At 41.7% G+C, this 27,329-nt stretch overlaps 2 protein-coding genes across 5 annotated transcripts; one reads left to right on the top strand and one right to left on the bottom strand.

The window, feature by feature from the left end:
- Positions 1–468: 468 nt before the first annotated feature.
- On the bottom strand, positions 469–10,537 carry Ac13E (Adenylyl cyclase 13E). 4 transcript variants are annotated; one of them, XM_065480840.1, is made up of 9 exons: positions 9,381–10,537; positions 7,341–7,980; positions 6,594–6,818; positions 6,459–6,532; positions 6,249–6,401; positions 6,055–6,154; positions 5,302–5,849; positions 3,694–4,080; positions 469–2,589 (listed from the first exon to the last, which is right to left on the bottom strand). In XM_065480840.1, the coding sequence occupies exons 1-9, from the start codon at positions 10,251–10,253 to the stop codon at positions 1,930–1,932; spliced, it is 3,660 nt and encodes a 1,219-aa protein (XP_065336912.1). In that variant the 5' UTR covers positions 10,254–10,537; the 3' UTR covers positions 469–1,929. The 4 variants fall into 4 exon arrangements, with proteins under 4 accessions (XP_065336912.1, XP_065336914.1, XP_065336915.1 ...); XM_065480842.1 differs by having other exon boundaries at positions 6,055–6,127; XM_065480843.1 differs by having other exon boundaries at positions 5,302–5,834; positions 6,055–6,127.
- A 227-nt stretch (positions 10,538–10,764) lies between these two features.
- On the top strand, positions 10,765–26,603 carry LOC135937658 (DNA-dependent protein kinase catalytic subunit-like). Its single transcript, XM_065480839.1, has 48 exons — positions 10,765–10,932; positions 11,031–11,306; positions 11,366–11,538; positions 11,591–11,768; positions 11,819–11,931; positions 11,981–12,191; positions 12,465–12,676; positions 12,726–12,907; positions 12,958–13,214; positions 13,271–13,435; positions 13,498–13,613; positions 13,665–13,937; positions 13,994–14,179; positions 14,235–14,385; positions 14,437–14,733; positions 14,787–14,897; positions 14,956–15,164; positions 15,221–15,407; positions 15,458–15,666; positions 15,747–15,900; positions 15,956–16,737; positions 16,786–16,956; positions 17,014–17,303; positions 17,357–17,620; positions 17,677–17,907; positions 17,961–18,398; positions 18,455–20,679; positions 20,736–20,971; positions 21,037–21,265; positions 21,321–21,471; positions 21,527–21,737; positions 21,789–21,889; positions 21,948–22,083; positions 22,144–22,323; positions 22,376–22,512; positions 22,566–22,740; positions 22,797–22,926; positions 22,979–23,159; positions 23,210–23,379; positions 23,459–23,604; positions 23,653–23,855; positions 24,217–24,946; positions 25,000–25,106; positions 25,163–25,318; positions 25,370–25,650; positions 25,821–26,015; positions 26,108–26,355; positions 26,413–26,603. The coding sequence occupies exons 2-48, from the start codon at positions 11,090–11,092 to the stop codon at positions 26,488–26,490; spliced, it is 12,183 nt and encodes a 4,060-aa protein (XP_065336911.1). The 5' UTR covers positions 10,765–10,932; positions 11,031–11,089; the 3' UTR covers positions 26,491–26,603.
- Positions 26,604–27,329: the final 726 nt, after the last annotated feature.

Genomic DNA, 27,329 nt, shown 5'->3' with positions numbered 1-27,329 from the left:
GACGTCATGAATTTTATCATTTTTATCACTAGTCCGCTCTTATAGTTTTAGTTGATCAAAAAGCGAGTCCATCGGTGGCAAGCTTTATTTTAATTTCCTTTAACTCGTTTAAAACAGATATTTTCAACCTTTTCAAATTAATAGAAAATTGGCAGCCCCTCAAATCTGCCAAAGGGGATCAGCGCACACGGAAACAAATCCAATGCCCGTGTGTGCTTAGCTTGTTTGTTTTAACATTAAAAATGAAAATAAATATTCATTCCCACGCCGTCAGCTCGCTTTGAGTTCATATACTGCCAGATATTTTGCCATATTTCAAACGAATTGAAAAAAATCTGCCAAACTCACGCGCGCAAATCACCGGAAACAAAAACGTCGTTCAAATCAAAATGCGCGCTCGCTATTGCATGAAAATATTAACGTTGTGTATAATTAGGATATTTTAATTCTTTCAATAAAAAAGTAGCATTCTTCCTCACAAAAAGTTAAATATATATTTCCTCGTGTAATGTTAAAAAGTCAGCAATTTAATAATTTTGTAATCAGCTCAGTACAGCACACACGTAAAGTGTTTTCAATAACTTCGCTCAGTAATAAAACAGGTGAATAAAAAATGACAGCTGCAAATTAAAGGGCACCGCCATAAACAGATGCAGTTGCCATTTGTATAATTATAACCATATTTTCGACAACAATGACATATACATAATATATATGTAATAATAAGGCAACAAACATTTATCCATTAATTCCAATCACAAGTACGTTTTTGTCAATATCAGGTAAATTCTGGAATATCATTAAAAAGATTATGTATAGTATTATCATAATAGTAATAATAATTACGTTTTTGCTTGGTGATCTTAATTTTATAATCACAAAATTCCAATTAGAATTCAGAGTCGCATAATTACATGGCAAGAGATTGTATGGGAGAGGGCAAATGTATCGTCTTTAATTAAGCAAACTAAATATCAACAAAGAATAAAGAGGAATGTTGAAAACGCGTGCGTGCGCATTAGATCTTTTTCCGACGTGAAACGAAAAATTTGGAAAATCTCAAGCACGTCTCAAATTGGCTGCAGAGAGCGTGAAAATTAATCAGAGTGGCACACACTGCAGCCGGCAATACGATGCACATAAGACAGGCCATGAGTAAAAAAGGCCCCGAATAGATCACAATTTCTTGACAAACGACAATGGCACTTTGAAATCAAACTAATACATCTTTATTTTTTGGGTTCATATTGTCACACATTTTGAGGAACCTTATTCCCAGAGCGATTTGCTACGAATGTGGGTCACCTTGTCCAGTCCAAATGGAGTTTGTCCAAAATTGCGGAATTCGCTATTTCTTTGAAGGCTCAAGATTCAAATTTTTTTGTGATTTACGTGGCTCTGAAAAAAATGATTCAAATTTAAAAATTTATTTAAAAATTCAATTGTAGATAAATTTTAATGAAATTTGGTCCACAGCAAAGATTGGTACGACAGATCGATTGGTGAGTCATTTTTTACATTCAGAGAAAAACTTGAATTTTCACGGAAGGGCTTTTGGTTAACCCATAAGATATATTTTTAGAATTTTCCCTCGAAAAGAAATCTGGGCTATATTTGCATTTTAGAGCCAAAATATAATATTCAAGGACTTTTCTGGAAAATAATGAAATAAAACAACGCCAAGTAGAGTTTACAGAGTGAATATCATCACAAAAACCAGCAGAATGTCTAGAATGATTTTCTGGTATAATAATAAAATTGTGTCATTAACATTGGACAAATTCCGGATCTAAAATTCCGGACAATCCCATTGGACCAAAGCTCAGCATCCTCGATTAATACTAGACACACCGCGAGACATTGCCGAGTAATGTAAAAAAGATCAACCGCGTTTCGAAACGAATATTATTTGGGGGAATGTTTCGGCAGTCAGCTGTCCTCGTCCTTGAGCAGGAAGACGCGCATGTTGTCCTTGCCCTTGACGTAGATGGATCCTCTGGGTTCAAATTGATAGCGCTCGGCGAGCTCGGGCAGGCACGACTCGCCGACCTGGATCCGTTCGCGCACGCCGGTCGAATCCATGCGGCTGGCGATGTTGACGGCGTCGCCCCAGATGTCGTAATAGAGCTTGGTGGTGCCGATGACGCCGGCCGTGACGTCGCCGTGATTGTAGCCGATGCGCAGCACCAACTTGAACTCGAGCAGGTCCTTGTTGAAGTCGGCCACGACGCGTTGCATGGCCCGAGCGAACTCGACCAGCTCGAACAGGTGGTGGTGCTGGTGGCCGTTGGCCGCCCGCAGTTTCGGGTTCAGCCCGGAGGCCGCCATGTACGTGCTGCCGATCGTCTTGATCTTCTCCACGTTCTTGAACTCGCTCTTGTGCAGCAGCTCGTCGAAGTCGCTGATCAGCTCGTTGAGAACGCGCAAATACTCGCGCCCGCCCAGGTACGACTCGTCGTACATCTCGTTGAAGTTCACGATCGACGCGAACAGGATGCCCACCTGCCGGTGGTTTTCTGAATACATGGCTTTGCTCTTGATCTGTTCGGCCACGTGCCGCGGAATGATGTTGTGCAGCAGCCAGTCCACCTGAAGCGAAAGCATCAGAAGGGAGTTAATATATGCAGAAAGAACAATTAGGGTGACAAAAACTGGTTCTTGCGAGCATCATTAGAAGAATTTGTTAGTCATTTGACTTGGGCTATAGGTTTACACAAAAACTCTGCCAAAGAGCATTTATTAACTTAATTTTCACACCTACAAATTTATAATTTTGGTTAGAAAAAAAATTAAAAAATTAATTTCTTGCAATTCTTTCGCGAGAAATTGGTAAAAAAAGTGGTGATAAATAACACGTGGTAGAAAAACTGCGAAACCCCTATTTTTCCAGTGTTTTCCCGGAAACGAACATGGCACGTGAAAGATTATCAATAGAGATGAAGATCTTTCAATGTTTTTCAAGAGAATAATCATTAATCCTTTGATAACTTTAGTTTGAAATTTAAAAGAGTATTTTTCTGTGTCTCTGATTTACTTCTAGTTATCAAATGAGCACGAATGACGCAATTTTAGGACTTAAAATAGCCACGCTCAAACAGAGGTTTGAAGATTTGTCAGTCTGTCATTTTTACCTATTTTTTTCCAAATTCCCGTAATAAATGCGCTTCAAGATGGAATTTAAAAGCTACTAGTCCTGGAACTAATTTTAAAAGGTGGGGAGAAATTGATTTAATTTTAAGAAAAGACAAAATCAAGGATTTCGAAATAAAAAAGCCAAGTTGCGAAAAATAGCATAAATATTATTATAAACCCTAAAATTACGGATTTTCTGAATTAGGAAAATTTTTAACAAGAAAACCGGAGTTGTATAGCCATTCCTTCTTTATTTTTAGCTTTACTGTCAAAAATTTCTTAACATATTTCCTAAAAAGAGAAGAAATCCCCTAAATATCTGAAAATTTATTCTCTAGTTAACTGTCAGTACAATGTTGGTTATTTCATTTTAATAGTTTTTACTCTAATTGAATTTGAAAACAGCTTCTAACGCGGACGTTAATTATTTTTAGATATTCAGACGTCTGAAATCGCTGAATTGACAAAAAATGGATCAATATACTGCCTCATTGTCAGACCTGAATTTCACGTGCTTTAATTTAATTCAAAAGAAAGCAGATTGCTTAAAACATGACTAACCTGGTTTTTGGTCGCCTGCACTCTGGCGCGGTCGGTGGCGGCCAACGCGTTGCCGTGGAAGCTCAGCCGGAAGCTTATCTCGAACTCGCGGTTGAGCAGAACGATCAGCAGCAGCAGCAGGAAGACGTCTACGTACACCTCCTGCCTGAAGAGCTGCTCGGCCGAGCCGAGGACCCTCTGCCCATCCTCCACGTCAGTGAAGTTGGCACCAGCCGTCGAGTTGAAGGCGGCAGCGTTCAGGTCGCAGCCAGGACTGTGCGCCACCAGGGCGAGAAAAGTGGCGGCCATGACGGCGGCAATCGCGCTCTTCATCCAGCAGTTGAGCTGCGTGAAGTTGCAGAAGTGGACCAAGGCGACCAGCATGAGCAGGCAGTACGGCTGCACCACCTGAGCAGAGTTCAACAAAATAATGAATATTATATAAAACAAAGAGACTGTAACGTTGCATTGGATTATTTATTGGCTTATTACGAAATAGGACACGTAAATTATTCAGACAAGCGAAATCCCTTTTTGAAACGAAATCACCAATCCAAAATTCGCATGGTGTATGTCTTAAATTTTAATGATGCGCATTTTTCCTATTGGCTGCTTGCATGTTTTCCTGAACCAAATTTGTTCAAATTAGGAAAACTTTACGCGTAATTTTCAACGAAATAAACTTTGGAAATTACAAAATTAAAATAAATGAATCTAGTCTGTATGAATAATTTACGTGTCCTTTTTCGTTATAAGTCAATTAATCCAACACAACAAAACTAATAATCTGAACCAGTTTGAATTTATCCCTTTTTGAGCATTTGAATAATGATTTATAAAGCATTTTTGGTTGAAAACTTTATCAACACAAGATGATGATTTGAAATAAAGTTAGCAAAAACTAGACTGTGAATTTTACACTTTATTTTTAATAGGAGTTTAATTTAAGATCGTTCTTTGAAAAAGGTCGGTTTTAAATGGTTATTTGAGTCAAAATCAAAGAGTTTTTAAACAATTTTCGTGCATCACTGGATCGTGCTTTGAGCCTTGAAATGGCAGGAGTGTCAAATACTTCATATTCAAGGCATATATAAAAGAAGAAAATATTGCGACGAGTTACAATATTGACTTTCCGACTCAAGGGATGAAAGGCGAAAAATAGGTGTTGAGCACCCAAAAACCTATCAGCTCACCAGGGGAAGTCAAGGCAAGTCGAACGGTGCACAGTTTTTGCATTTCTGACCCTTAGAACCCAAGATTTGGCGTTCACAACATTTGCGATTTTTTTTTAAAATTAAAAATTGAATTTTTCGAAAAAGAAGCTGAGCACTACCTTGGAATTTTCACTTAAGTTCACACTCACATTGAGACCACTTCTGAGGGGCGTTTCAGATATTTAAAATTATGGTGCTGATTTTCAAAATCCCGTAAAACATCCGGATATTTTTTAAAAATGACCCTTCATGTCCATTCAATGTTCAACGCAACTTTTAAATTTCTTTATTTCACTGTCGTGCTGAGACTCGTAAAATAAAGCTGTAAAAATCACTTTCCATGACCAAAAGAAAAAAATAAATTCACTTGAAAAATAAAAACCGGATAGTACATCAAGAAGGAGTAACACTTCACCTGGGCCGAGAAGAGCGAGTTGCAATGGAAGTTGGTGAGCACAGCCAGCGCCGGCAGGCTGAGCACCACGGCGCCGAAAACATGCCATGGATACCAACAGAGCGCCGGTCGCTTGGGACAGATGAGCCGGAAGGCGCCCCAGGTGAGCACCGAGAAGCAGATGGCGGCGGCCAGGGCGAGCGTGATGACGAATGCGGTGTGCTGGAAGCCGAAGAGGGCGCTCAGGCCGATTGCCATGAGCGAAAAGACGAGAAGCGCCACCATCAGGTCGAGATATGTGTTGAGCCTGGCCGAGGCCAGCGTGTTTGGCGCCGTGATCTTGGACGTGTCCGCGCAGTGCGCCAGCATGCGGTAGTCCCGCTCCATGGGCGCGTCTTTGAAAAACAGGGTCAGTCGGTTCAGCGGCTTCTTCGAGAAGTAACACGCGTCGTTGGGGTCGATCGAGTGCTCCTGCACGCACCGGATCATCTGCAGGTCCGACAACTTGCGGATTTTGTTCCACTGGAACTCGGTGTCTTCGATTTTGATTTTTTCTGCAAGATTCATTGCTGCATTTAATGAGAAGCTTTAATTATTTCTTTCTCAATTTTATATAATCGAAGAGTGGGCCGGAAAAAAAATACTGAAAATATGTCATTTTTTTCGCTACAATTCAATAGCGTTATTTATGGTAAAAAATGTCAACAAATTGCCTTGATTTCTTGAAAGGTGGTGGAGAAAAAATAGCCTGTAATAGCATAAATTAACACCTACCTCCATCAGGATCTGCAATAGAATCCTGGCTGGAAGTGTAGTAGCCGCTGACTCGGTGCCCCATCACATCATTCTGAGCCAAACCATTCATCATGTAAATCTAAGAAATTAGAGGACCATTTAGCACTACCGAAGAGCGTCTACTAAAGCAGCGATTTAAGACAGCACATTGACTCTTGGACGCGGGAAAGTACCTGCTGCTGGATGCTGCTTCTCCTGCTGTTACTTCGGATGCCCGAGTCTTTCCTACTGTTTATCGAGGGACTTGTGCTGAGCTGGTCCTCTGTGGTTGGTACTTTGAGCTGTCTGACAGGACTTGTTGACACAAATTCACTCCCACTTTGTTTCTACAGTTTAAGTTATTATTAAATCCGTTTTAATTTATTTCAAATCCGAGATCTTACACTTTTTGTGGGAGATATAGTCACAGGATTTTTAGCATTTGTCAGCTTATCTTGAGATTTCGATTTTGCAGGCCCTGAAATAATAAATAACGGATTGAAGTCAGAAGTGGCGGTAATAAAAAAATGAGGGAATACATTTCCAAAAGGTTGTCTCTTCTTGATTTTCTTCTGGAAGAGATTGGGGAGTGAGCGCTTTGATTTCCTCAAGAGGCTCCTCGTCCATCTCTTGTTCCGAGTCGAGTATGCTCGGAAGGGAGGTCGCTTTCAGGGTCGACCTTGTTGGTGGTGCTGGCGAGATTCCTTGGTGTCTCCTCGGCGAGAGGTCGGCTTTTCTGTTTACTATGAAATAAGTCTTCATATCTGCAACGATTAAGCGATATACATTATTAATATTAAAGGCTGACAAAATAAATGATACTTTTTAGGCATAGTTGGAGAAAACAGGTTGCAATTAAAATATAAAACGCAGGGTTTTGAAATTTTCTGACTTAGCATTACCTCATTTCGAGAATTGGCAGAATGAGGTTGGAATTAAAAAAAAAACGAAAAATAACAAAATATCAGATATTTCAAATTTTCGAAATTTTATAAACTTGGGTTTGCCAGTTTGTTTTGAAAAATTGACTCGATTTTTGTGACCTTGGTCAAATGTGGATAATTTTCAGTGCCAATTTTTAAAATATCCTCAATCCAGGCCAAAATTATGATTCTCTGAAAAAAAAATCGCCTTTTTAAGAAGCCACAACTAAAAAGGAGGCAGTTTTATGGTGAGACATGGGACTGCTAATGTGACGCCAACAGGATGTCAACAAGATTTATTTCAAACCTAAAATAAAATCATATTTCAACAAGAGTGGAAAAATAAATACGTAAAAGACACACCTTGGACCTGGTCCCCTTCCTTCAAGACGTACATATCGTTGAGGTACTTGCTAGTGGCCTCGGAAATGTGCACCTTTCCCGGCTGTCCGGTGGACTCCATGCGGTTCGCCAGGGTGACGTCATTGGACCAGACGTCGAACTTGAAGCGACGGGTACCGACGATGCCGCAGAGGACGGTGCCCGTGTGCACGCCAACGCGCATGTTGACCTCCTCGTTGCGGTCTCGGTCGAAGGCCTGGATGGCCACGATCATCGAAAGGCCCATCTCGACGCAGCAGGCAGCATGGTCGGGTCGGGGCAGCGGACAGCCGGACACGCAGTAGTAGCAGTCGCCCAGCGTCGAGATCTTCTCGCAGCCGTGCCGCGCGCACAGGTCGTCAAACCGCTCGAAGAGGTCGTTCAGAAGGCTGACCAGCTGCTCGGCCGTCTTGTTTGAGCTCATCCGCGTGAAGCCAACGATGTCCGCGAACAGGATGGACACGTTGTCCATGCAGTGCATGTTGAACGGCCTGAAGAGGGAGCGGATGTCGCCGGGGTTGGAGGTCCGCGGCGTCGATACCTTGCGCAGGATCGAGCCGCCCTCGTCCTCCAGGGTCTCGTCCTCCTCGCTGTGCCCCTCCTTGAGCAGCCACTCGGCCACCTAGAACCATTATTTATTTACTAAAATGTATTTAGTTTTTTTTTAACGAGAGGTCTCAGCCGCGAGATTTAAGGCGGCGGCTGGTGGGACCGGCTTAGCCGATTTTTTGTCCAGTGGTGGCGGCTGGCGTGGCTGGCAATATTTTAAACGTGAAGTTTGACTGTGCTTTTTTTAATTTTTTTCTCCTGCACTATTCCATTTCTAACCCTTTTTTACTGGCGGCTGGCGTTTCTGGCGCAGCTTATTAGCCAGATTCACGGCGGCTGCCCACGTGACCCAAAATTTGCCGGCTGGCGCGGCGCGGCTGGCCGAGACCTCTATATATTTAATTCATATTTACGGTCGCTATTTCAGTTGCTAAACAGATTTTTACACTTTTTTATCAGACTTATGAAACCAATTTAGACAGTTTTAAAAGTGGGTTGAATGGTTTCAAATTTAAAACACGTGTTTTGAGCTCACAATCAGTGAGAAAGGAAAGGAAAAAATTGTGGAATACAAAATTTTAAATTATACTTCTGGTAGAAAAATTCTTCAAAATTGTTGTTTCTGCCCTCTACTTCACCTTAATTTTTGAACTACCCTTAACTCAAGTCAAGGACATTCACAAATTCTTTAAAATAATTGCAAAAAATGGACTACACGACAAATTATAAAAAACCCTGCGATTTTTAGAGCAAATCGATTTTAAAAATTTCAGTGATTCATTGGGAATATATTCAGATTCAGATTCATAAGTTTTATTTTGTAAAGATATTTTTTAATTGACAAAAGATCGAATTTGTTCCTGCACAAGGCCGATAGTTGCAGATTTTTAATTCAGATGGTCCAATTTATGAATCCGAAAAATCTTTTTCGAAGTCAAAATATTTTGCTTTTTGTTATTCTTATTAAATTTGGAATGGCTCAAAAAACGCCACATTAATTTTTCACTAAATATATGGGATGCAATGTTGCCGCAAGCGCAAGCAACACGCCTTAAAAATTTAGAAACAGACGGTCAATGGTTAAAAAACGGGAATGATTTAATTGCACGATTGGTTGATTTTTATCTTCAGAATATGCTGGGGGTCAGAAAAGTGAATCAGATGAACAGTCAAGAAATTGAATCCTAGCGTCGGGGTAGCTTTTGAGCGATAATCTCATTTAATTCCCATGTGTAGCCACTTTACCGACGCCTGACGGGCACTGTATATCGGTGCGATTTGCAAGATATGCGCACCTTTGGAACGATGAAGTTGAGAGCCTTGAAGATAAGTGCGATTTTACTCTTTGGAAGCTACCAGGGTCCTCAGGTTTTTATTTAGCAAAAAAAAAAACAGCGAAGTCTCTTTATCAATTGTCCACATTTTTTTAAACATTGGTACAAAAACCCGGTGGTAAGACAAGCCAATACTGACCTTTGAAGGCATGAGGGAGAGGATCATTTTCTCCTTGAGCTGCTTCTCGTTTTCGAGCTGCTGGCGCACGAGCAGCGACTGTCCCACCTTGACGAAGGTGCCTCGCATGCGGACCGTGGTCATCACGAGGATGTGGATGCCGATGATGTGGATGCAGACGTGGAGGATGACGTGCGAGACGACGGTAGCGGCGTCGGGCCGGATGAAGTAGACAGTGAGGGCCTCGAAGGCCAGTGAGTATCCAACGCCGATGAGGACGCAGGCGTGCAGCCGCAGCGGCACCATCGTGTAGAGGATGAGCAGCAGTTCGACGCAGAGGGAGAAGAGGCCGACGGGGGTGAGGTCGACGGCCAGCTCTCGAGCCTCGGGTACGATGAAGAGCAGCGAGAAGAGGCACGAGGAGAGGATGACGACGGCCGAGACGAGCTGGTAGTGGCCTTGAAAGTGCTGGTTGCGCGACAGGGCGAACGCGGCTGCCAGCATGAGCAGCACGAGGCCCAGCACGGGTAGGATGACGAGCCAGTGGGGCGTGCGAACCACCCCGAAGTAGCCCATCCACAGGAGGGAGCCGAGGAAGAGGTAGGCCAGGCACAACTGGAAGCGCTCGCGGATCTGCGGGAAGGAGCTGCGCCAGAACTGGCCCTCGAGCACCTCCGAGTCGAAACGAGGGTCCCACCACGTGTCCGAGGCCCTCTCGAACAGGGTCGGCAGGCAGCTGGAGAGGCGGCGCTGGGAGCCGTCCGAGCCGCGGCCTCCGTTCGCCAGGTACGTCTGCAGGTAGGGCGCCAGGCTGATCTGCACGCCATCCTCGTCCTCGGCGGGGGCCCCCGGCACCTCCACTCTGGCCCTCTTCATCTCGTTCTTGTTTCGCATCGGACGGTCACATCGTTAATTACCGTCCGACGACGGCAGCGGCCGCGATGCTCGGTCGGTGCTCTCGATCGCGGCTCGTGCGGACGGACGATTAATACGGGTTCGATGCGATCGATCGGCGGACGAGCAGTGTCGAAAAGGGTCAGTGCGACACAGCGACACTCGGTGCAAGGCGAATTTGGCAAAAACAGATTATTTCCCAACTATCTACGAGGCGATGTGTATAAAAATTGAAAATTTGTTTCTTCATGGGATGTTCGCATACACGGGTGGGGAGCAACAGCTGAATCCCTTGTTGCCAACATGACCAGGAAAATTCGGGCATTACATTCAAGAATTTTAGGCCATAAATGTTAAAGAAGTCATTTGAGATGTTATAAAACAATAATTTTAAGTATTTGGGTACCAAATTTTATTAGAACGATCATTGATACGATTGCAAACGAATTTTAATTAATTTTGTCAGGTTGTCCCTTGTTTACATAAGACCGCATAAGACGATAAAGAGCTGTAGTGAATAAACACACCATACGTAACAGCATACATAGCGAAATAAAATAATCTCTCTCCCTGTGCTTGATTAAATAACAGTCAAAAACACCATTTTAAAGAAGCAATAAAATTTCAGACAAGGTTAAAAATTAAAAAAGATCGACTTTCTAAGTGCGGAGCCTTTCAGGTCTAGTTTTGTTAATTATCTATGATTAATTTTACGAACTTCACATAGGATTATTATGTTCGTTAAATATATGTTGAACTTTTTATTCTTTCTTCCAGACAGATGCCAGATATGTAATCTCCGATGAAGTGAATTAACAATAAGCGATCATTTGACAATGGCCACAGAGGCAGAGTCAAGTTTGCGGTTGCTTCACTCGTTAGTGAATGCAAAAGCTCAAAATTCGTATGGACCTCACCAAGGAGACCCCGGCTGTTCAACAGGAGCGTTTGATATAAAATATTCCCAATTTGACAGGGACTCAACCGACAAAATTCTGAAAACAATCGAACAGCTGCAGAAAATCAATGAAAATTTACTGGAAGCAGATTTTGGTAGCGATAATATTGATATGGTAGCCTTTTTGAACATTTGTATGTATCCTTTTTACCAGGTGTGAACCTCCGAGTGTTATTTGATGAAAAATGGGGAGTGTTAACATTCATCCAGAAAATCATGCTATGCAAGGAGCTGGAGGCCATAGTAAATAAAACGCTTGAGTATGTAAAGGATTCGATTGAAACCCTGAAGAATTGCCTGCTGTTGAAACAAATCGCAAGCATTAGGGTAGATCATTGATGAAGTATGTTTTTTCTCGTAGTTAATTTCTATTGTTCAGGATCTAATGCTTGAGGTTGCAATTTCGATTGATACAACTTCAAGGGAAAAGGAGTTGGCTTTGGACATTTTGATTGCTATTTTCCATCTGAAAAGGAACATCTCTTCTGCTGACGTAGTTCAGACACTTGATACCCTCCACAGATTTGCTGTAACTTTCAAAAAACCTCCCCAAAGAAGTAAATTTTTAATGTTATGCACATATAGTTTTACTATTTATTTTCTATAGCTTTTAGAAAACTGCATCAACTCATGGGGTTAATCTGCCGCAACAACAAGGATCAAGTAAATCAACAGGTGGCCAAAGTTGAGGAGACCCTGCTTAGTTGTCTGGAATCTCAGGTTATCTAGACAAGTTGTAGAAAAACAAATTATTAAATGCGCGATTCAGACTCTAGTTGAACCCAGTCAGCTGCACAGCATGATTGTTGAGGGTTGTTTGGAGGGAGTGAACCACATTATGTCGGCAAACCCTTACACGTCAGAGGAAAAGCTGGTAGCGCAGCAAAGAATATACTCCATACTTAAAAATTTCCTGGACAAAAAGTTTGCATTGGAAGTGAGCTCTGGAGGAAGGGAGCTTTTCAAAGGGCCTCAACTTGGTAAGTTCCAAGAAACATCAAGAAGTGCTTAATTCCTTAGTCACTTGCAAAAAAAAAAAATTGTGGCATTAAATTTAAAATATCCACTCAAAGTAAATTACCCAAGACAGAAAAATATTAACAAGAGCATAAAATAGAGTAAAATTGTTCTCTCTACAGTCTCAATCGGTATCTTCGTCAAGGATATTATTGAAAAAAAAATACTTAATACAGTTTGTGCTCATGATTAATTGACTAAATTCCATTATATTGTATATGCTCTGTGCGTTTTAGCCTGCCTTAAGATCCTAGTTGAAAATGGCTCTCAGCTCTCTCCCCTCATTTATGAAGACTACAAATTCTGGCATGAAATATTCCTGTTTTGGGCGGCCCACAAAAATTCCAAGTTGCACCAAATCGGGTACCAGGGTACCAGCACTTTCTACCATCTAATTGGTCAGCACATGCAAGATTGCACTAGTGCTGAAGACAGGGCTGTGTTCAAAGTTAGTTACACCTTTGTATGACTCTCTAGATAATTAAAATGACTTTTAGTATTTCATCAAATATTTCGAGGAAAAAGTGCTGTCTATAGAAAACAATTGCAAAATGTATGAAGTGAGCCTGGCAATCCAAGGATTTGGGGATTTTTCCAGCCCATGCGCAACTTTCATGCAGCCTAAACAAATCAGCGACATTTTGGCGGTCATTTTGCAAAAAGCTGAAGAATACTTGAGGTGGACAGCATCATTTTGTGAAATCTGCCGCATAAGTTATCTATTTTTAGGCCTGATGAACAACGAAATCTGAACTTGGTGTATCTACCCAAGTATGTTCTGGCGCTGGGTTCCATCATCGGCTCCATTCCAAGAATTGGTCCACATTACCAGACCACCCTGGCTTGTTTGTGCGTTGTCCTCTTTGAGAGATACCCAACAATTCCTGTGTTCGCACAAGAGGGATGCATTGAAGCTTTGTTGGTCACTTTCAACACCCTCTCAGTCAAGAAAAGTGACATTGCAGAGCAGTTCATAGATGATGTAGGTAAGTTGCTGCAGCTTTATATTTATTTTAGTCTGTAATTAACGAGTAAAAATCAGTGTACCAGATGGTGATCAGATCGTGCTCCCACATGATTTGTGCTGACGCAGAAATTCTCAAAGAATCACTGACACCCTATGCTTCTCACATGCTGTTGACGTACAATCGATTTCATTCCATGTGGAACGGGATTCTCAATATATCTCGGGAGCAACAGTTCAAAGGTATGGTTTTGTTCAAACAACCTCATGTTTGCATGTGCCTTGAAAAAACATGTTTTCTGCAGGAATTTCTGCAGAGCGAAAAGCCATTCTTGGGGATTCTGTGCTGTCAGCATTTGTGAAATGTGTCATGAAACTTGTCCAGAAGCTAAACCTTAACACCCAAGAGCTGAAGCAGCAGGTTGACACTTTATGAAGTTCATTTTGTTCTCTAAAATTGATCATTTTTAAGCCCTTGGCAGATGCGGCTGTCCCAGAGGTGTTTGGCACTGATCCAGAAACGTGCCTTGAAGCTTGCAAACCCAAAGACTTTCAAGTTTTTGTCAATTTGGTGGACCTGTGCCATGATCTCCTACCTATGGTCAAAACAGAAACTTTAATCATTTGGCTAGACCGTTTGATTGAAACCGTTGTCTTACAATCTGCCAGACAACCACTTGTCAGTGGATTCTACAAGCTCCTCACTCTCCTCCTTAAAATTTGTCAAAAGTCTGAATACTTCAATGTAAGAATAACCATTAAATTTTAAATTTACCGCAAACGATCTTCTCTTCACTTTAGGATTCAGGAGAGGATAAAAGCAAGAAGAAGCAGATTTTTCAACTGCTTGGGGGATTCCTCACTGATGTTGCCAACTCAACAAGCCAATTCAAAGGAGATCTTCTGCTGTCATGCATTAGGCTATTAATGGCTGCTCCTGTTGGTCATGTGAAAAATTTGCTGCCATCCTTGCACCAGCCTTTGAGAGTAATCGCTGCGGGTTATTTGCAAGTAATTTTGTAAATTGCTAAACAAATTCTAGATGGCTTTGAAATTGGGCTTAAGCTACATGGAAATAACCTCTGAAGTGATCGATACTTTGTCTGTGTGGAATCAAAAACTACCAAAGAACACCTTGGAGCCACTACTATTTTCAATTGTGCCACTGTTGGACAAGTACTTGCACAGCAAAGGTAGGGCTTGATAGCAGTGCAGATCTTCTTAAACCTTTGTAAACTTTTCAGACCAAAGTGATAGCTCAGATGCGCCTGTTGAACTGGTTGAGCTGCAGTCAAGGAAGCACACAATGAACAGAGTCGCACGTCGCAACACACAAACAGAGGCGGGCGAGAGAGATTCAGCTTTGGCCAATTTACAGAGAAAAATTCTCTTGTTCTTGGCTCAGCTGGACACTCAAACTTGTTTGTCCTTGATCAGAGTTGAAGATTCCCAAATTGCAGAAGAGGCAGTGTCGTGGACCACTCTAAAACTGTTGAAGCTTGATTTACCGTTTTCTGAAATGAAGCCTCCTATCTTTTTAGGTACTCGACTGGATTTTGCTGTTCAAATCTTTCATTTGCTTTCTCACCAACAGATGATTTCTTGCCTCGAATTTGCTCACTTGCCCTTGGAAGTGGTGACAGACACACAAGAATTGCAGCTTGCGAAATGCTCCACTCGTGCGCACTCTTCATTCTTGGCAAATGTATCATGCGAACCATTTTTAATTTGATTCATTCAATCATGGAAATTTAATTTTCTAGCTGTGCAAATTAGTTCTTCAACAGCAGAGTACTCTGAGCTTCCAAAACTCACCAAGCGTGTCTTACCAACCATAATATTGCTGGGTTGTGACTCTGATGTCCTTGTGAAGCAATTGTTTCAGCCACTGGTGATGCAAATCATTCATTTTCAAACAAGCAAGCAGAAAATTTCATCAAACGAATCTGCCATTTTAATCACCACTATTCTGGTAACACACTAGCTTTTCAGCATTCTGCCTTTTCTATAAGTGATTCTTGGTTAAAGGATGGATTAGCAGAGGAGGAAAATGTTGCCCTTCGAGATTTCAGCTGTGTCTGTTTGAAAGAGTTTGTCCAGTGGACTTACAAACAGTGTGGATCCATGGTAAATCCTGATTCCTCAGTCAGCCTTGGTGGTATTTTGAAAAAAATCACACTCTTCTGTCTGCACCCAAATCATTTCAAAAGACTAGGTACTTTATGCCATTCTGGGATTACATATCACTCAATCAATAATTTCCAGGTGCTGCACTTGCGGTCAACTGCTTGTATTTCATAATCAGGGAGCAGAGGACCATGGACGAGTGGTGGTTTGAACTCCTGTACTCGTTGGTTAGCAGTCTTTTGATGAGCTCGTCTGAGGATGATTTAACAGGCACGCTCAAGCAAACTGTGAAAGCACTGGGGCATGTTGAGCGCGTGCTAAGAGAAAAATCCTCAGTTTTCAACAAAGTAAGCTTTTATAGAATATTTATAATTTAATGAAACCAAATTCTTCATCACAATCCTGTGACAAAAAAATTATTTTACAGAATTCCGCTTCAAGGAGAATTCCACCTGAATTTGAAGGAAACCTGTTAAAGGATGCAGTGTTTTGGTTGCTCAAGAACTGCAGCTCTCGCTTTAGAGCGTGCAGAAACGTCTGCAGAGATCTAGTCGTCAAATTAGCCGTGTCCTGTGTCCCAGGTAAACTTTTTTTTATAAAAAAATCAAACTGGATATTTCCTAACCATCTGATCAGGTGCACAGGACACAGCGCATGCAATTCATGACATGCTAGAAGAGAAAAGTTCAACAGTATACCTTGAAATCTGCGAAGGAAGTGGTGAAAATAAGCTTCAGAAGCTGCCTTCCCCTTGTCAGAACTTACCCATTCAGTGGCTTTCGACTCTTCAAGGCTCATTAGAGTGCTACATCTTCATGATGACAAACAATCTAGCAGCACTAACCCCCCTGTTTGATGCGCACGCTCAAGTTTTCTTGTCTGCAGCCCAATTCTGCAGTTGGCAGATTGCTAAGCTGTCTGCTATGGAAACAGACAACAGTGTCATTTTGTCTGTGAGAGAAGCTGACGATTTGGAAAACGAAGTTTGCCGAACCACCATAACAATATTGGATTTTGCCTGTACTGTGTACAAAAAATGCGAATTGGCATCTCTGGAACCAAATGCAAAGTCGAGAATCCGCCACTTGTTCTCTGATGAATTCTGGCAAATGCTCTGCTGGCTTGTTTTTGAACCTAGTGCTTTGTCATTCTCCTTAAAAAATCACTCTCTGTTTAACAACATGCGGACTGCACTATCCAACTGTTTTCAACTCATCCCAGCGAAACTTGACACTAAAAGTCAGGTGAAAATGACTGCGGCATTCAGACACTTCTTGAGTGAACGCCCGATCTTCTCACTGAATGTCAATGATGAAACTCAGCTAAATTTAAACGAAGAACGAGTATTTGAACAGCAATGCTTTGTTGAAGGGTGGCTCATTCTTGCCAGGAGCAACATGCTGCAGTATTTGGAAGAGGTGAGAGGAAATATATGTGTTGATGCAATCCTAATTCTTTGGTTGTAGATAGCGCCGTGGGAATCTTCGAGTGATTTTGTTGGCAACATTTTGATGGGGAAGGCGTTCGATTGTTTAACAAGTGAACAAAATGGATTGTATTTCCAAGTAAATATCTCATCAAGCGCTGAAGAGTTCCTTAAAACTTCCCTCAAGCTGGCTTTCACATTGGGAGTTCAGGTGAATTTTTTTCTGCATCATTAAGGAATAACATTTTATCAGCGTGCCATCCTATAGAAAACTATGTTGCTCCACCGACTCATGGATAATACATTAGTGGAAGATATTGAGAAAAATGTCACCACTTCGATAGGCAAATATCTGCAAAACAAGATGCAGGATGTTATTTTTGAATTCCTTCTGCAAAATCCGGTAGAGAGCATATCCTGCTTGCTCTCTTCTGAGGTTTTCGACGAGAGCTCTGATGAAATGATTTATGTTGGCTTGATTGAAGGTTGCTTGGAAACCTTGAATCTTCTACGCACCCTTTTGGCCAGCATTTGCAAAAACGAAATCTTAAGGGAAAGGTTGCTAAATTTTAAGATATTTTTGCCATCAAATTGTAAACCTCTGTTTTCAGGTATGGTTCAGACATAGCCGCGAACGCAATGAATCACTTCAATTCCATCGTCACCTTTGAAAGCCAAGCCTTTCTTGAGGTGTTGGAGGTGGTTGCCTATGTTGCCTCAATGACGCCTGTAGACTCTGAGCACTGTAAATACATTGTAGAGTGGGTGGATGAAAAACTCAAAGCTAGCAATACCACTCTCAGTGTAAAAAGGCGCTGCCTCGATGTTGCAACTCCCATCTTCAACTGGCATGTTGATCATCAAAACCAGCTTATGTATGTATTTGTTGCAATCAACCTTATTCAGGTTAAATCAATTTAAATCATTGCAGGTCCGCTCTTTACAAAATGCAAGAGCAATTCTTCCCCCTGTATTCAAACCACTTACTGCCTGAAAGTGCTGATTTGATTGCATATCGTTCCATTTTCATCAGACTGCTCAAGCTGATGCTGATTTCACAAAGCACCAAACTTTTGCTCTTTCTTGCATCTATTTCAAGCAGAGACCGCAATCACGTTTGCGGAGCAGATATTCATGATGCCTTGAGGTTGTTGGCAAAGCGGTATGCTAATTAATTTGACTTTAAGATCGTGCATTTATAAAAAAATATGTCAGGTTACCCCCTGAAAGGCAGCTAGAAGCACTCAGAAGCCTGTATGACGCATTCAAAGTTCAACAAGAAGTCGAGGACAAAAGTGGCTACGTTGTGCAGTACCTTGTGCCTTTCCTGCAGAATTGCAGTTTAAGTGTGCTGCAAGAATTCTTTGTCACGGCGATCAAGGACCTGTGGACCAACCTCCAAACTAAATTCGACCCAGTCAGAAACATGTTGGCATTCAAGCTGCAAATTGTTACCAAATCAGGCAGTTACCGAATGCTTGAAATTTTATATGGCCGATTGGAACAAGCTGACTTCCAACCAGAGAAGCCAATCGCTCTGTCGTTTAAAGAAGTGTGTGCTTCTCCCAGTTTAAACGCCTCAATAACCAAAATTGCGTACTCTGCCAGAAGTGAGAAAATGGTCATTCGCAAAGAGGAGGAAGAACTCTACAGGTATGTCGTTTTATTTGTCCCTAGACACGCATCTATGAATTTAACTCAAATTTTAGGGAGTATCAGTGCTGTGCCCTGAACACCCTGATCGCACTGATTTGTTGCGTCTGCCCTGACGTGCAACCCTCAGAGCACAGGAAGTACGCTCAGTTACTGTTTCCACACAATCCAGACGAGTCCCACTGGGAAAAGATCATTGACTGCTCTCAGAGCATCAGCCTAGGCATGGATTTTGACCAAATCCCTGAAAAACGAAGCATGCTCATTAGTATTAGGGCTGATGCAAGAGGCTTGCGAAGAAGATCAAATTTGCGCATGGGGAGTTCTAGTCTGCGGTCACAAACAATTCAATACTTGGCATCCCAACAGCTGTTTGACAGCTCTCTTTCTGAAGACGTGACCAGGTTTGACCTGAGCAATGTTGACGTCGTCAGTCAAGAGACGCGAAGCGTGTCCACGGACGAAGAGACTGAGATACAAGAGGAAGTTTTTTTGGAGCTAGACTCGATCAACAAACACCCTTGCATGCCCATCATATGCGGAGTCATCAAGAAACTCGGGGCCAAGATTACACTGCAGCCAGATGAGCTTCCTGCTTGGATGAGCAACATCAAAAAGACATTAGAAGATCCTTCAACCAAGCCAAATGTCAAACTGTTCCTTGTGAAGGTGATGTTAAACACAGAGGATGTGTTTCGCCCATACGCTGCCAAGTGGATTGAGGTGATTTGCACCGTTGCAAACGAGAAAGCTCTCGGGAAACACGCCAATTACATTTTGACGGACACTGTGTCCATGATGCTAGGTTGGCATGACGTTGCCACCCCCAGTCCTTCTAACGCACTCCAGAAAATGGAAGCGAGCAACCTTCTGTCCTTCCTCATGCGTCTGAGTGTCTACGTCCGAAGAGACATCGCGAAGTACTACTTGGAGCTGATCAAGACCATGTTGGAGGTGTGGAAGCCGTGTCTCACCGTCGACTTCCAGCTGCTTTTCAACCTTGTGTGCAAGTCAGCCGACAGTAAGCAGGTGCAAGGTGGTCTACAACTGGTCGCCGTTCTTCTGGCTAATCGACTTCTACCGTGGAACAGTATTTCAGAAATTGAGTTTTTGGATGTTTTGCTGGACAAGCATTTCAATTGCGTTGAGAACAAATCAACGCTCAAATTGGCTGCTGAAAATGTAGGTCTCCTGTTGAAATGGCTTTTCGGACCTGCAGAACAATTGAAACAGGCAGCCTCAATCGATAGGGACGTCCTTCATGATCGAGTAGCTAATAACCTGAATAAGGTGAAAGAGCAGAAAAGTATTTTCTACGTGAGCCTGCATATTGTGCACAGACATTATCCACCAATAGTGGATTCATTCATGCACAGAATTCTCCACAATTATCCTCAGCAAATAGGTGTTTTCAAAACACAATCCCTTAGCATGATATCAAGCCGTCTGGATAGACTGGAGGATGCATTCAGAGAAACTAGCATTTTGGGTCTGGACCGGTTAGTACTGAGTAGAGAAAGTGTGGAACAAGAAATTGCTCTGCGGATGGTGGCCAAAATGATCCCAGACCTGAGTGCTTCCGAAGCCTTGATTTTTGTCAAAAAAATTCCAAAGGTGCTCAAAGAATCTCGGGTAGAAATCCGAGACCATTCCTACCAACTCTTGATGATTGCATACCTGAAGTTCAATTCAGCTGAAGGTGGAGATGAGCTAGAAGTGAAAAACCTGGCCACAGCTGGTCTTGTTGGAGGACTAAGCGACTCTGATGCATCACTCAAGAAAAAGGTCCTTACGTTCTGGAGAGAAAAAGGGGTTGGAGGGTCAGGCCTGACCTTAGCACAGCGCTTAATCCAATTATTCAAGGCACTGTTCACCAACGACACTGCAAACCTGTTCCTTGGCAGTTTGGCCGAGTTGCTTCTGGAAGAGCTCACTACGTCGCCTGACTTTGAAAGTAAAATCTTTGAGCATAACCTCAGTGACTGTGTGTACGAAGAGATGCAACCCCTGGTTTCCTGGCGAACACAACATGCTACTGTGCAGCTCCCACTCTTTGTTCAGTCTCAAGCGAGCCAGTTAATGTCCCAGTCATACTCTGGATCTGTCCCTGGAATTGGATTCCTCAGAGCCACTCAGCAAATATTTGCTTTTGACCCTACCTACGAAGATACAACAGGACAAGAAGAAGAGTCATTGGGGCAATTTGCGGTTACGCAGTCAAGTTTGCTCTTTGATTTGGTATCTACAAAGAAGAAGAAACAAGAGAAACTTCCACTACCAGGTACTTAAACATGAAACCGTTTTTAACACGACTGAATTGTTATTTAATCTCTCTAGGAATGGAAACTGAGACAAAATCGAATTTCCGATTCATATCAGATGAACGAAAGAAGAGAGCGTTTTTTGCTAAGAAGGAGCAAGTGTTGAAAAGCCGTAGATCTGATATTGTCAAAGAGCATAAGAAAAAGAGAGAGGGACAAGTTCAATTGTTTCGTAGATACAGACTTGGTGATTTTCCCGACATTGTCATTCCATTCAGTGCCATCCTGCGACCACTTCAAGCCTTAGCAAAGGTTTTTCTATTTATTCAATGTTCAAAATTATAGTATTAAATTGCCTGCCTTATATTTAATTTCAGCAAGATCAGCACCTTTCAAAAACCCTACTAGTGTCATTTTTCCAATCATTCTGCTCAAAATTGAAGGAAGTTGACGTGATCCAATATGAACGCTTCCTTCAAGATCTCAAACAAGAACTTCAGGGTATTTTTGAAAACACAACAGGATGCGTTCCCATGCTTCTAGGTGCCGTCATGGAGATTTCGTTGAAAGTCGAGTTTGAGCTCAATCCCAATCTCATTGTGGATGGTTGGTCCAAGCTCTTTTTAAAAACGAGATCAAGTCTCATATACCATTGTTTTAGTGTGCTCTGTGAATAGCTGCGCTTCTTTGGGATGTCTTTTGCTTGAGAAGTACACCACGTCTCCATTGACGGATCCTGTAGAGCCAAAAAGGTCCAGAAGAGACGCCATGCAGACCAGCGATGCCAAGATGAAATGGCTAAAACTCGCAGAGTACATTATTTATTCACTTGGACAATTCTCAGTGCTCACTTTTTTCAATTTGTAGACTCTACCAACAGCTTGAAGACAGAGATGTTGTCCTAGCGATCATCAGAGCAGCCCAGGATGGATCAAACAATGCTCTAGTTGCAGCTGTCACGGCAGAATCAACAGGTGATTGGCTGCAAGCCAGACGTCATTACAGCGTTTTCCTTGACCTAGTTGACGACGTCAATTACCCTCCAGAATATGATTTCAGTCTTGATTCTTACTGCAAGGTTCTAAACGAGTCGATATATTTTTCAAAATTATCATACGAGTTTATTTAGTGCTTGGAGAAACTTTCAAAATGGGAAGAAATAGGGGAAAAGGTTTTGGAGGTGGCTAATGTTGAAGAGTCTGACGTTTCATCATTGTGGCAAGACCCATGGTATGGAGCTCTGTTTGGAAGTGTTGTATGAATCTTAAATAATCTTAAATATTTTCAGGAATCAAGAAAAATTGCTACCCTGGTTTTTGAAATCGCAAATTTTCAACATATTGGAGGGTTCTCGAGACCATTCATACTTGTCGAGCTTGGTCACTAATTGGCTCAATGTTCCTGCATACCTGAATATTTTGAAGGTACTCACAATATTTTTTTAAATTGAAACAAGCATTCAAATATAGTGGTAATATTGACAGAACCGATTCAGTGAAGAATTATCGCTGATTAGTCTAATGAACAACGATGCTGAGAAAAGTGAATTTTACTTGAGGCTGAGTCTTCAGATTCTTTTGGAACAGTGGTCAGTTCTCAGCAGTTTCCTCCCCAGGTCAAGAGTCAAGAAGCTTCAATATCTGCAAACTATTGCTGAAATTATTGTAAGTGCTTCTCATAAATATTTAATTAAATTAAAATGTCTCTCATTCTTAGGGATTCTCTGAAGTGGCCGTCCAAGAAAGTCATGCAACGTATGAAAGTGTCCTAGAAAAGTTGTGCGACAAATGGCATGTTAGTCAGCCTGCAGCAGTCGACTCGTTATTGATGTGGGAAGCTCGAATGGAGTACAGGCATGTTTTCTGCTTGAGTAAAATTGCAGCTTTCCTTAAAGTTTTGCAATCAGGACCCTGTTCGCCAAGTTAGCTCTCTCCACCCTGGATAAAACAGATTGTGAAAATGTCCGTCTGTACCAAATGCTGCGGCAGGCGAAACCAAAAAATGAACTGGCCTTGGTTGGCCTGGCCCTTCAACAAAAGAACATCAGCCTAGCCTCAAAATTCATCAAAACTACTCAGAGAGTAATTTTTGTGCGATTTATTGAAGTTGAAGAACTAAAAAGGATTTTTCTTTTAAGTTGAAGAACGACAGTGAGCTTGGTTTGCAGTGGAAAGTGGCCCTTGGAAGAGTCAAATGGCTTGCAGCTCAAACAAAAAAAGATTCCGTTGCCTGCGTGAGAGACACCTGCATTGCCTTTTCTGATTTGTGTAGGAGAAAGTCTATAAACGAGTTACATTAATTTATTCTTGACTTTTGCAGTCCAATCGCTCCAACTGAATTCAACATCAATGACCCTGAATAGCAATCAAAGGGCCATCGTGAATGGTGAATTGGCAGAAATGGTGTGGTCAGTTGCCAAAATATACAGAGAAAATCCTGATCTCATTGTTCCAACTGAAACTCAAGCTGTGTTGCAAACTATTGGAGCCAACACTGAGAAGTAAATCCAATTTTATGTCGTACATGTTATATTATTATTACTTTTTGCAGTATGTCAGCCCTCAATGAAAGCCTGGAAATGTTTGGGCGAGTTAAAGCTCAGGAATGCGTAGATTTGCTCACATGCGAAACCGACCAAAGCACCGTGTGTGTGATTGAGGCTCTCATGAGAATCGTGCACCATTCTAGGAATTTTCTCTCAGATCCAAATCTCTCTGCAGGTATGTAACAATTTTCATGGTATTTGTTGAAAAGAATTATGACCCATGAATCCACCAATGATCAACCTTAAATTTCCAGCTGCACAAGAAGAGATGAAACACAGTTTGGTGACCTCACTCTTGGATGCCATGAAACATGGCTCAAAAGAAGCTCGCATGCTCTTCCCTGGCTTGCTGCAGATGGATGAAGTGGCAAAGAGTTTAAAAGAGTTGTTTGTTGAAAAGGTACTATCTATTTCATTTTGGAAATTCGGTTTTAAATCCCGATTATAGACTAGAGCAGTTCCGGAATGGATGTTCCTTGGGTGGCTAACTCAGATTTTGTCATACATTGAAACTGACAAAGTTGATGCGATTGAAGACATCTTGCTGAGGATTGGCAAAACATACGCAAATGCATTGATACTTCCATTCCAGTTTGTCCTTGAACGGGTTTCTGTAGATTCCACTAAAAAAACCAAGGCGCTGGTAAAAAAGTAAGAGCAATTTTAAAAACATAATTATATCTTTTATGTGAAATGAATAGAGGTCTCAGCCGCGAGATTTAAGGCACCCGCTTAGCCGAATTTTTTTTTGGCGCGGCTGAAAATATTTTAAAGGTCAAGCTTGATAGTGCCTAACGGCCTGAAGGGCCGCAAGAATTTTTGTATCCTGCAATTCTTATTTTTTTACCATTTTTCACTGGCGACGGGCATGGCTGGCACAGCATAGCCAGATTCACTGCGGCTGGCAGCTGCCCACGGGACCCAAAATTTGCTAGCTGGCGCGGCCGGCTGGCTGAGACCTCTAGAAATGAATAATACACAATATTATAATAATTACTTATGAAAACTACAGGTTGGAATCTTTGCTGACAGTGGACAGTTTGACTGGGAAAATGATCAGCGCGTTCTCATGTGTCAAACAGCCTGAAATTGCAATGCGCCCTCACATTATGCAACTGGCAGAAGATGTTTCCAGGAAGGACTGTGAAGGCTTGAAAGTCCACTTCCGCAAAATGCAGTTGGAACTTTTCCAGGGCGAGAAGAAAGACGACACAATGCACGGTATTGTGTACGAAAGAGTGTCTGAGTTGGTCTTGGAGCTGGAAAATGCCATGCAGCCGTTACTGAAACTGTCTCAGTTCGCCAAGAGCAATTGTGACTCGGCTCGAGAAGCTTTGAAGAGAGTCTTGGCGACACTGAATCGCTCTGTACCTGGCCTGGCGTTATCGTTGACAAGGAGTTCGGTCGAAGATTTCTGTCCATGGCTCGCCAAATTCCAAGCTTGCAAATACGCAACTGAAGTTGAGATCCCGGGGCAGTACACAGGAGACAAGTTGCCCAATCCAAAACAACATGTCAAAATCAGCTCCTTCAGCCCTTCTGTTGTGGTTCTCCGATCGATGAGGCAGCCGATCAAGCTCTCCTTTGTCGGCAGTAATGGCCAGAATTATTCTTACATCGTCAAAGCTGGCGAGGATCTCAGGCAGGACGAGAGATTGCAGCAACTTTTCAAAATGATGAATGGTGTCTTCTCAGAAAACCAAATATGCAGAGAAAGGCAGTTCAAGATCGTGACTTACCAGGTATATAAAACACAGGTTGATTATAAAATACTCTATATAATTTTGGAGCTCAGGTTGTACCTTTGAACACGAGGTGTGGGCTAATTGAATTTGTTCCCAACTGCCTCAGTTTGAAGGAATTTTCAGAGGCAGCACTCTCCAAAACCGAAAAGAACCAGCTGTGAGCGACATCTATTAAAATGTAATGTTCTTTAATAATATTAATTATCTTTGCAGAATATCCACGAGAGCAGAATTTGAAAGACGAAATGGCATAGATGACAAACTTTCAATCAAGGAGAAATTCAAGTACATTTTCACTCGCTGGAGCCGAGGAAAAACGGTAACCGCTTTCAATGAGATGACCGAATCTTCACCTTCTCAGCCTCTACTGTGAGTTTAAAACCTTAACACGCAGATGCGATTCTAATAAGAAATTTGCAGGCGCTCTTTCATGGAGCTCAGCAGTTCAAGTGAAGGTTTCTTTTGGTTGCGCCAAAACTTCACATGCAGCTATGCTGTGATGTCCATCTGCCACTGGCTTTTAGGCATTGGTGACAGGCACCGATCAAACACACTAATTTGCCAGAAATCAGGCGTTCCCATCGGAATCGATTTTGGGCATGCTTTCGGATCAGCAACGCAATTCCTGCATGTGCCTGAGCTGGTTCCGTTCCGACTGACAAGACATATTGTTGACACGCTAGGTCCTCTAGGCACAAACGGTATGATGCCCTTTTCAGCATTATTTTAAAATATAAGCCTAAATTATTCTACTCCATAATTAGCTGTTTGAATAGATGACTCAATGCAATTAAACGTTAGAATATGGGATATTTGAATATTCACAATGTAGCTTTAATAAATTTAAACCGCAATGTTTAATTATTTATAGGTAGCCTTCGTGCTTGCATGACTCATGCCTTGCGAGCTTTGAGGGAAGACCACTTGATTTTCCTGAATGCCATGCAGGTTTTCATCCAAGAACCCTCATTGGACTGGAAAGAGCACGCGAAAAGTTTGGCAAAGTCTCAGGGATCAAGAAAGCCTGATTCAGTTTCGTATGATGATGCGATGGAAACTGACGAAGGTAAACATACTTTTATTTTATTTTTATTTAAAATGCATCTTATATATGTTTCAAGTGTGGATAAACAGTAATTTTGTTAACCTCTTCCGCAGAGGAAAATATGGCAGTCGCTTTTGCTGAGCAAAAAATTGAGTTAGCTACATACAAGCTGACTGGGTCCCTGCCATCACTGTTGACTGAGGAGGAGCTGAAATCCAGTGTGGTTAGCAGTGAGGTCAAACAAGCTCTGATTCGTCTTGTTAGAGGCGGCGAGAATTCATTGCGACGGAAATTAAGAGAAGAAGCAGAACAAGAAGCGCATCTTGAGACTCTGAAAATCAGTTTCACTCCTGAACAACAGGTAATTTAAATTGTAGCTTTCCTCAGGTGGATCATGTATGTGCTTTTACTCTTTCAGATTGACTGTTTGATTGAGCAAGCCACAGACGAGCACATTCTTGGAAAAACTTTTTGGGGCTGGGAGCCGTGGTACTAATGCACAATTTAACAATTACAAATTTCATTCTGTTCTATGTTACAGTTATCTTGTAAGACAAAATTATTTGAATTAATTAAGTACCATTAAATTGAATATATTTGTTTTTAAAACTTTCCTTTTTATCAAAATTACATTCCTAACAAGGGAGGAGCTCGAATTACTACTAAGTCAGAGGAACAATATTTGTTGCACTTTATTTTGCAAAACTGCGTAGCTTGGAAAGGTGTGCATCCGTGCACATTTTCAATTTACACAGACAAAAAAGAACATTTGTGTCGCAGTTTTTCCTCGAATAAGGTCTCTGATTGCTGGGGAAGAGCTAGAGAGAGGTTTTCGCTTTTATTTTAGTAAAATCGTCGCGTAGATCCTGCCCTTCCGCGAGCGCTATTTTTATTTCATCATTATGTCACATATTGTAGAAATTATGGCATGGAAAACATTTTTTTTTTAAATCAAAATCATTATTTGTATTTTTTCAAATAATATAAATAGCTCGTTGTTTTAGCTTTTACGATTTTAATGCAAATTGTAAGAGAGATTTTAAGAAGACAAATAATTTCACAAAAAGTTTATTAATTCACTTCAGGACATTTTGTACGTTTGGTTATAACAATGTTCACAGCATAAATAAAAAATAGCAATATGTTCTGACAACGAAAACCTGATTTTTTTTTCTTTTCACGGAACTAAAAAATATACAAGCTGAAAGATATCACTTGAGAGAAAAGCTCTATGCATGAGAAAAAACAAAATTTCGAAAAACAATAGTTTTCCTTAAATTCAAACGAGGAAACCGGCTCCACGCACCTGTCGTATGCTTGTGATATAATATGAAT

Source organism: Cloeon dipterum, chromosome 2 (assembly GCF_949628265.1).
Source record: "Cloeon dipterum chromosome 2, ieCloDipt1.1, whole genome shotgun sequence".
NCBI lineage: Eukaryota > Metazoa > Arthropoda > Insecta > Ephemeroptera > Baetidae > Cloeon > Cloeon dipterum.
The sequence above is the reverse complement of the archived record's forward strand: the minus strand, read 5'-3'. Positions and strand labels throughout refer to the sequence as shown.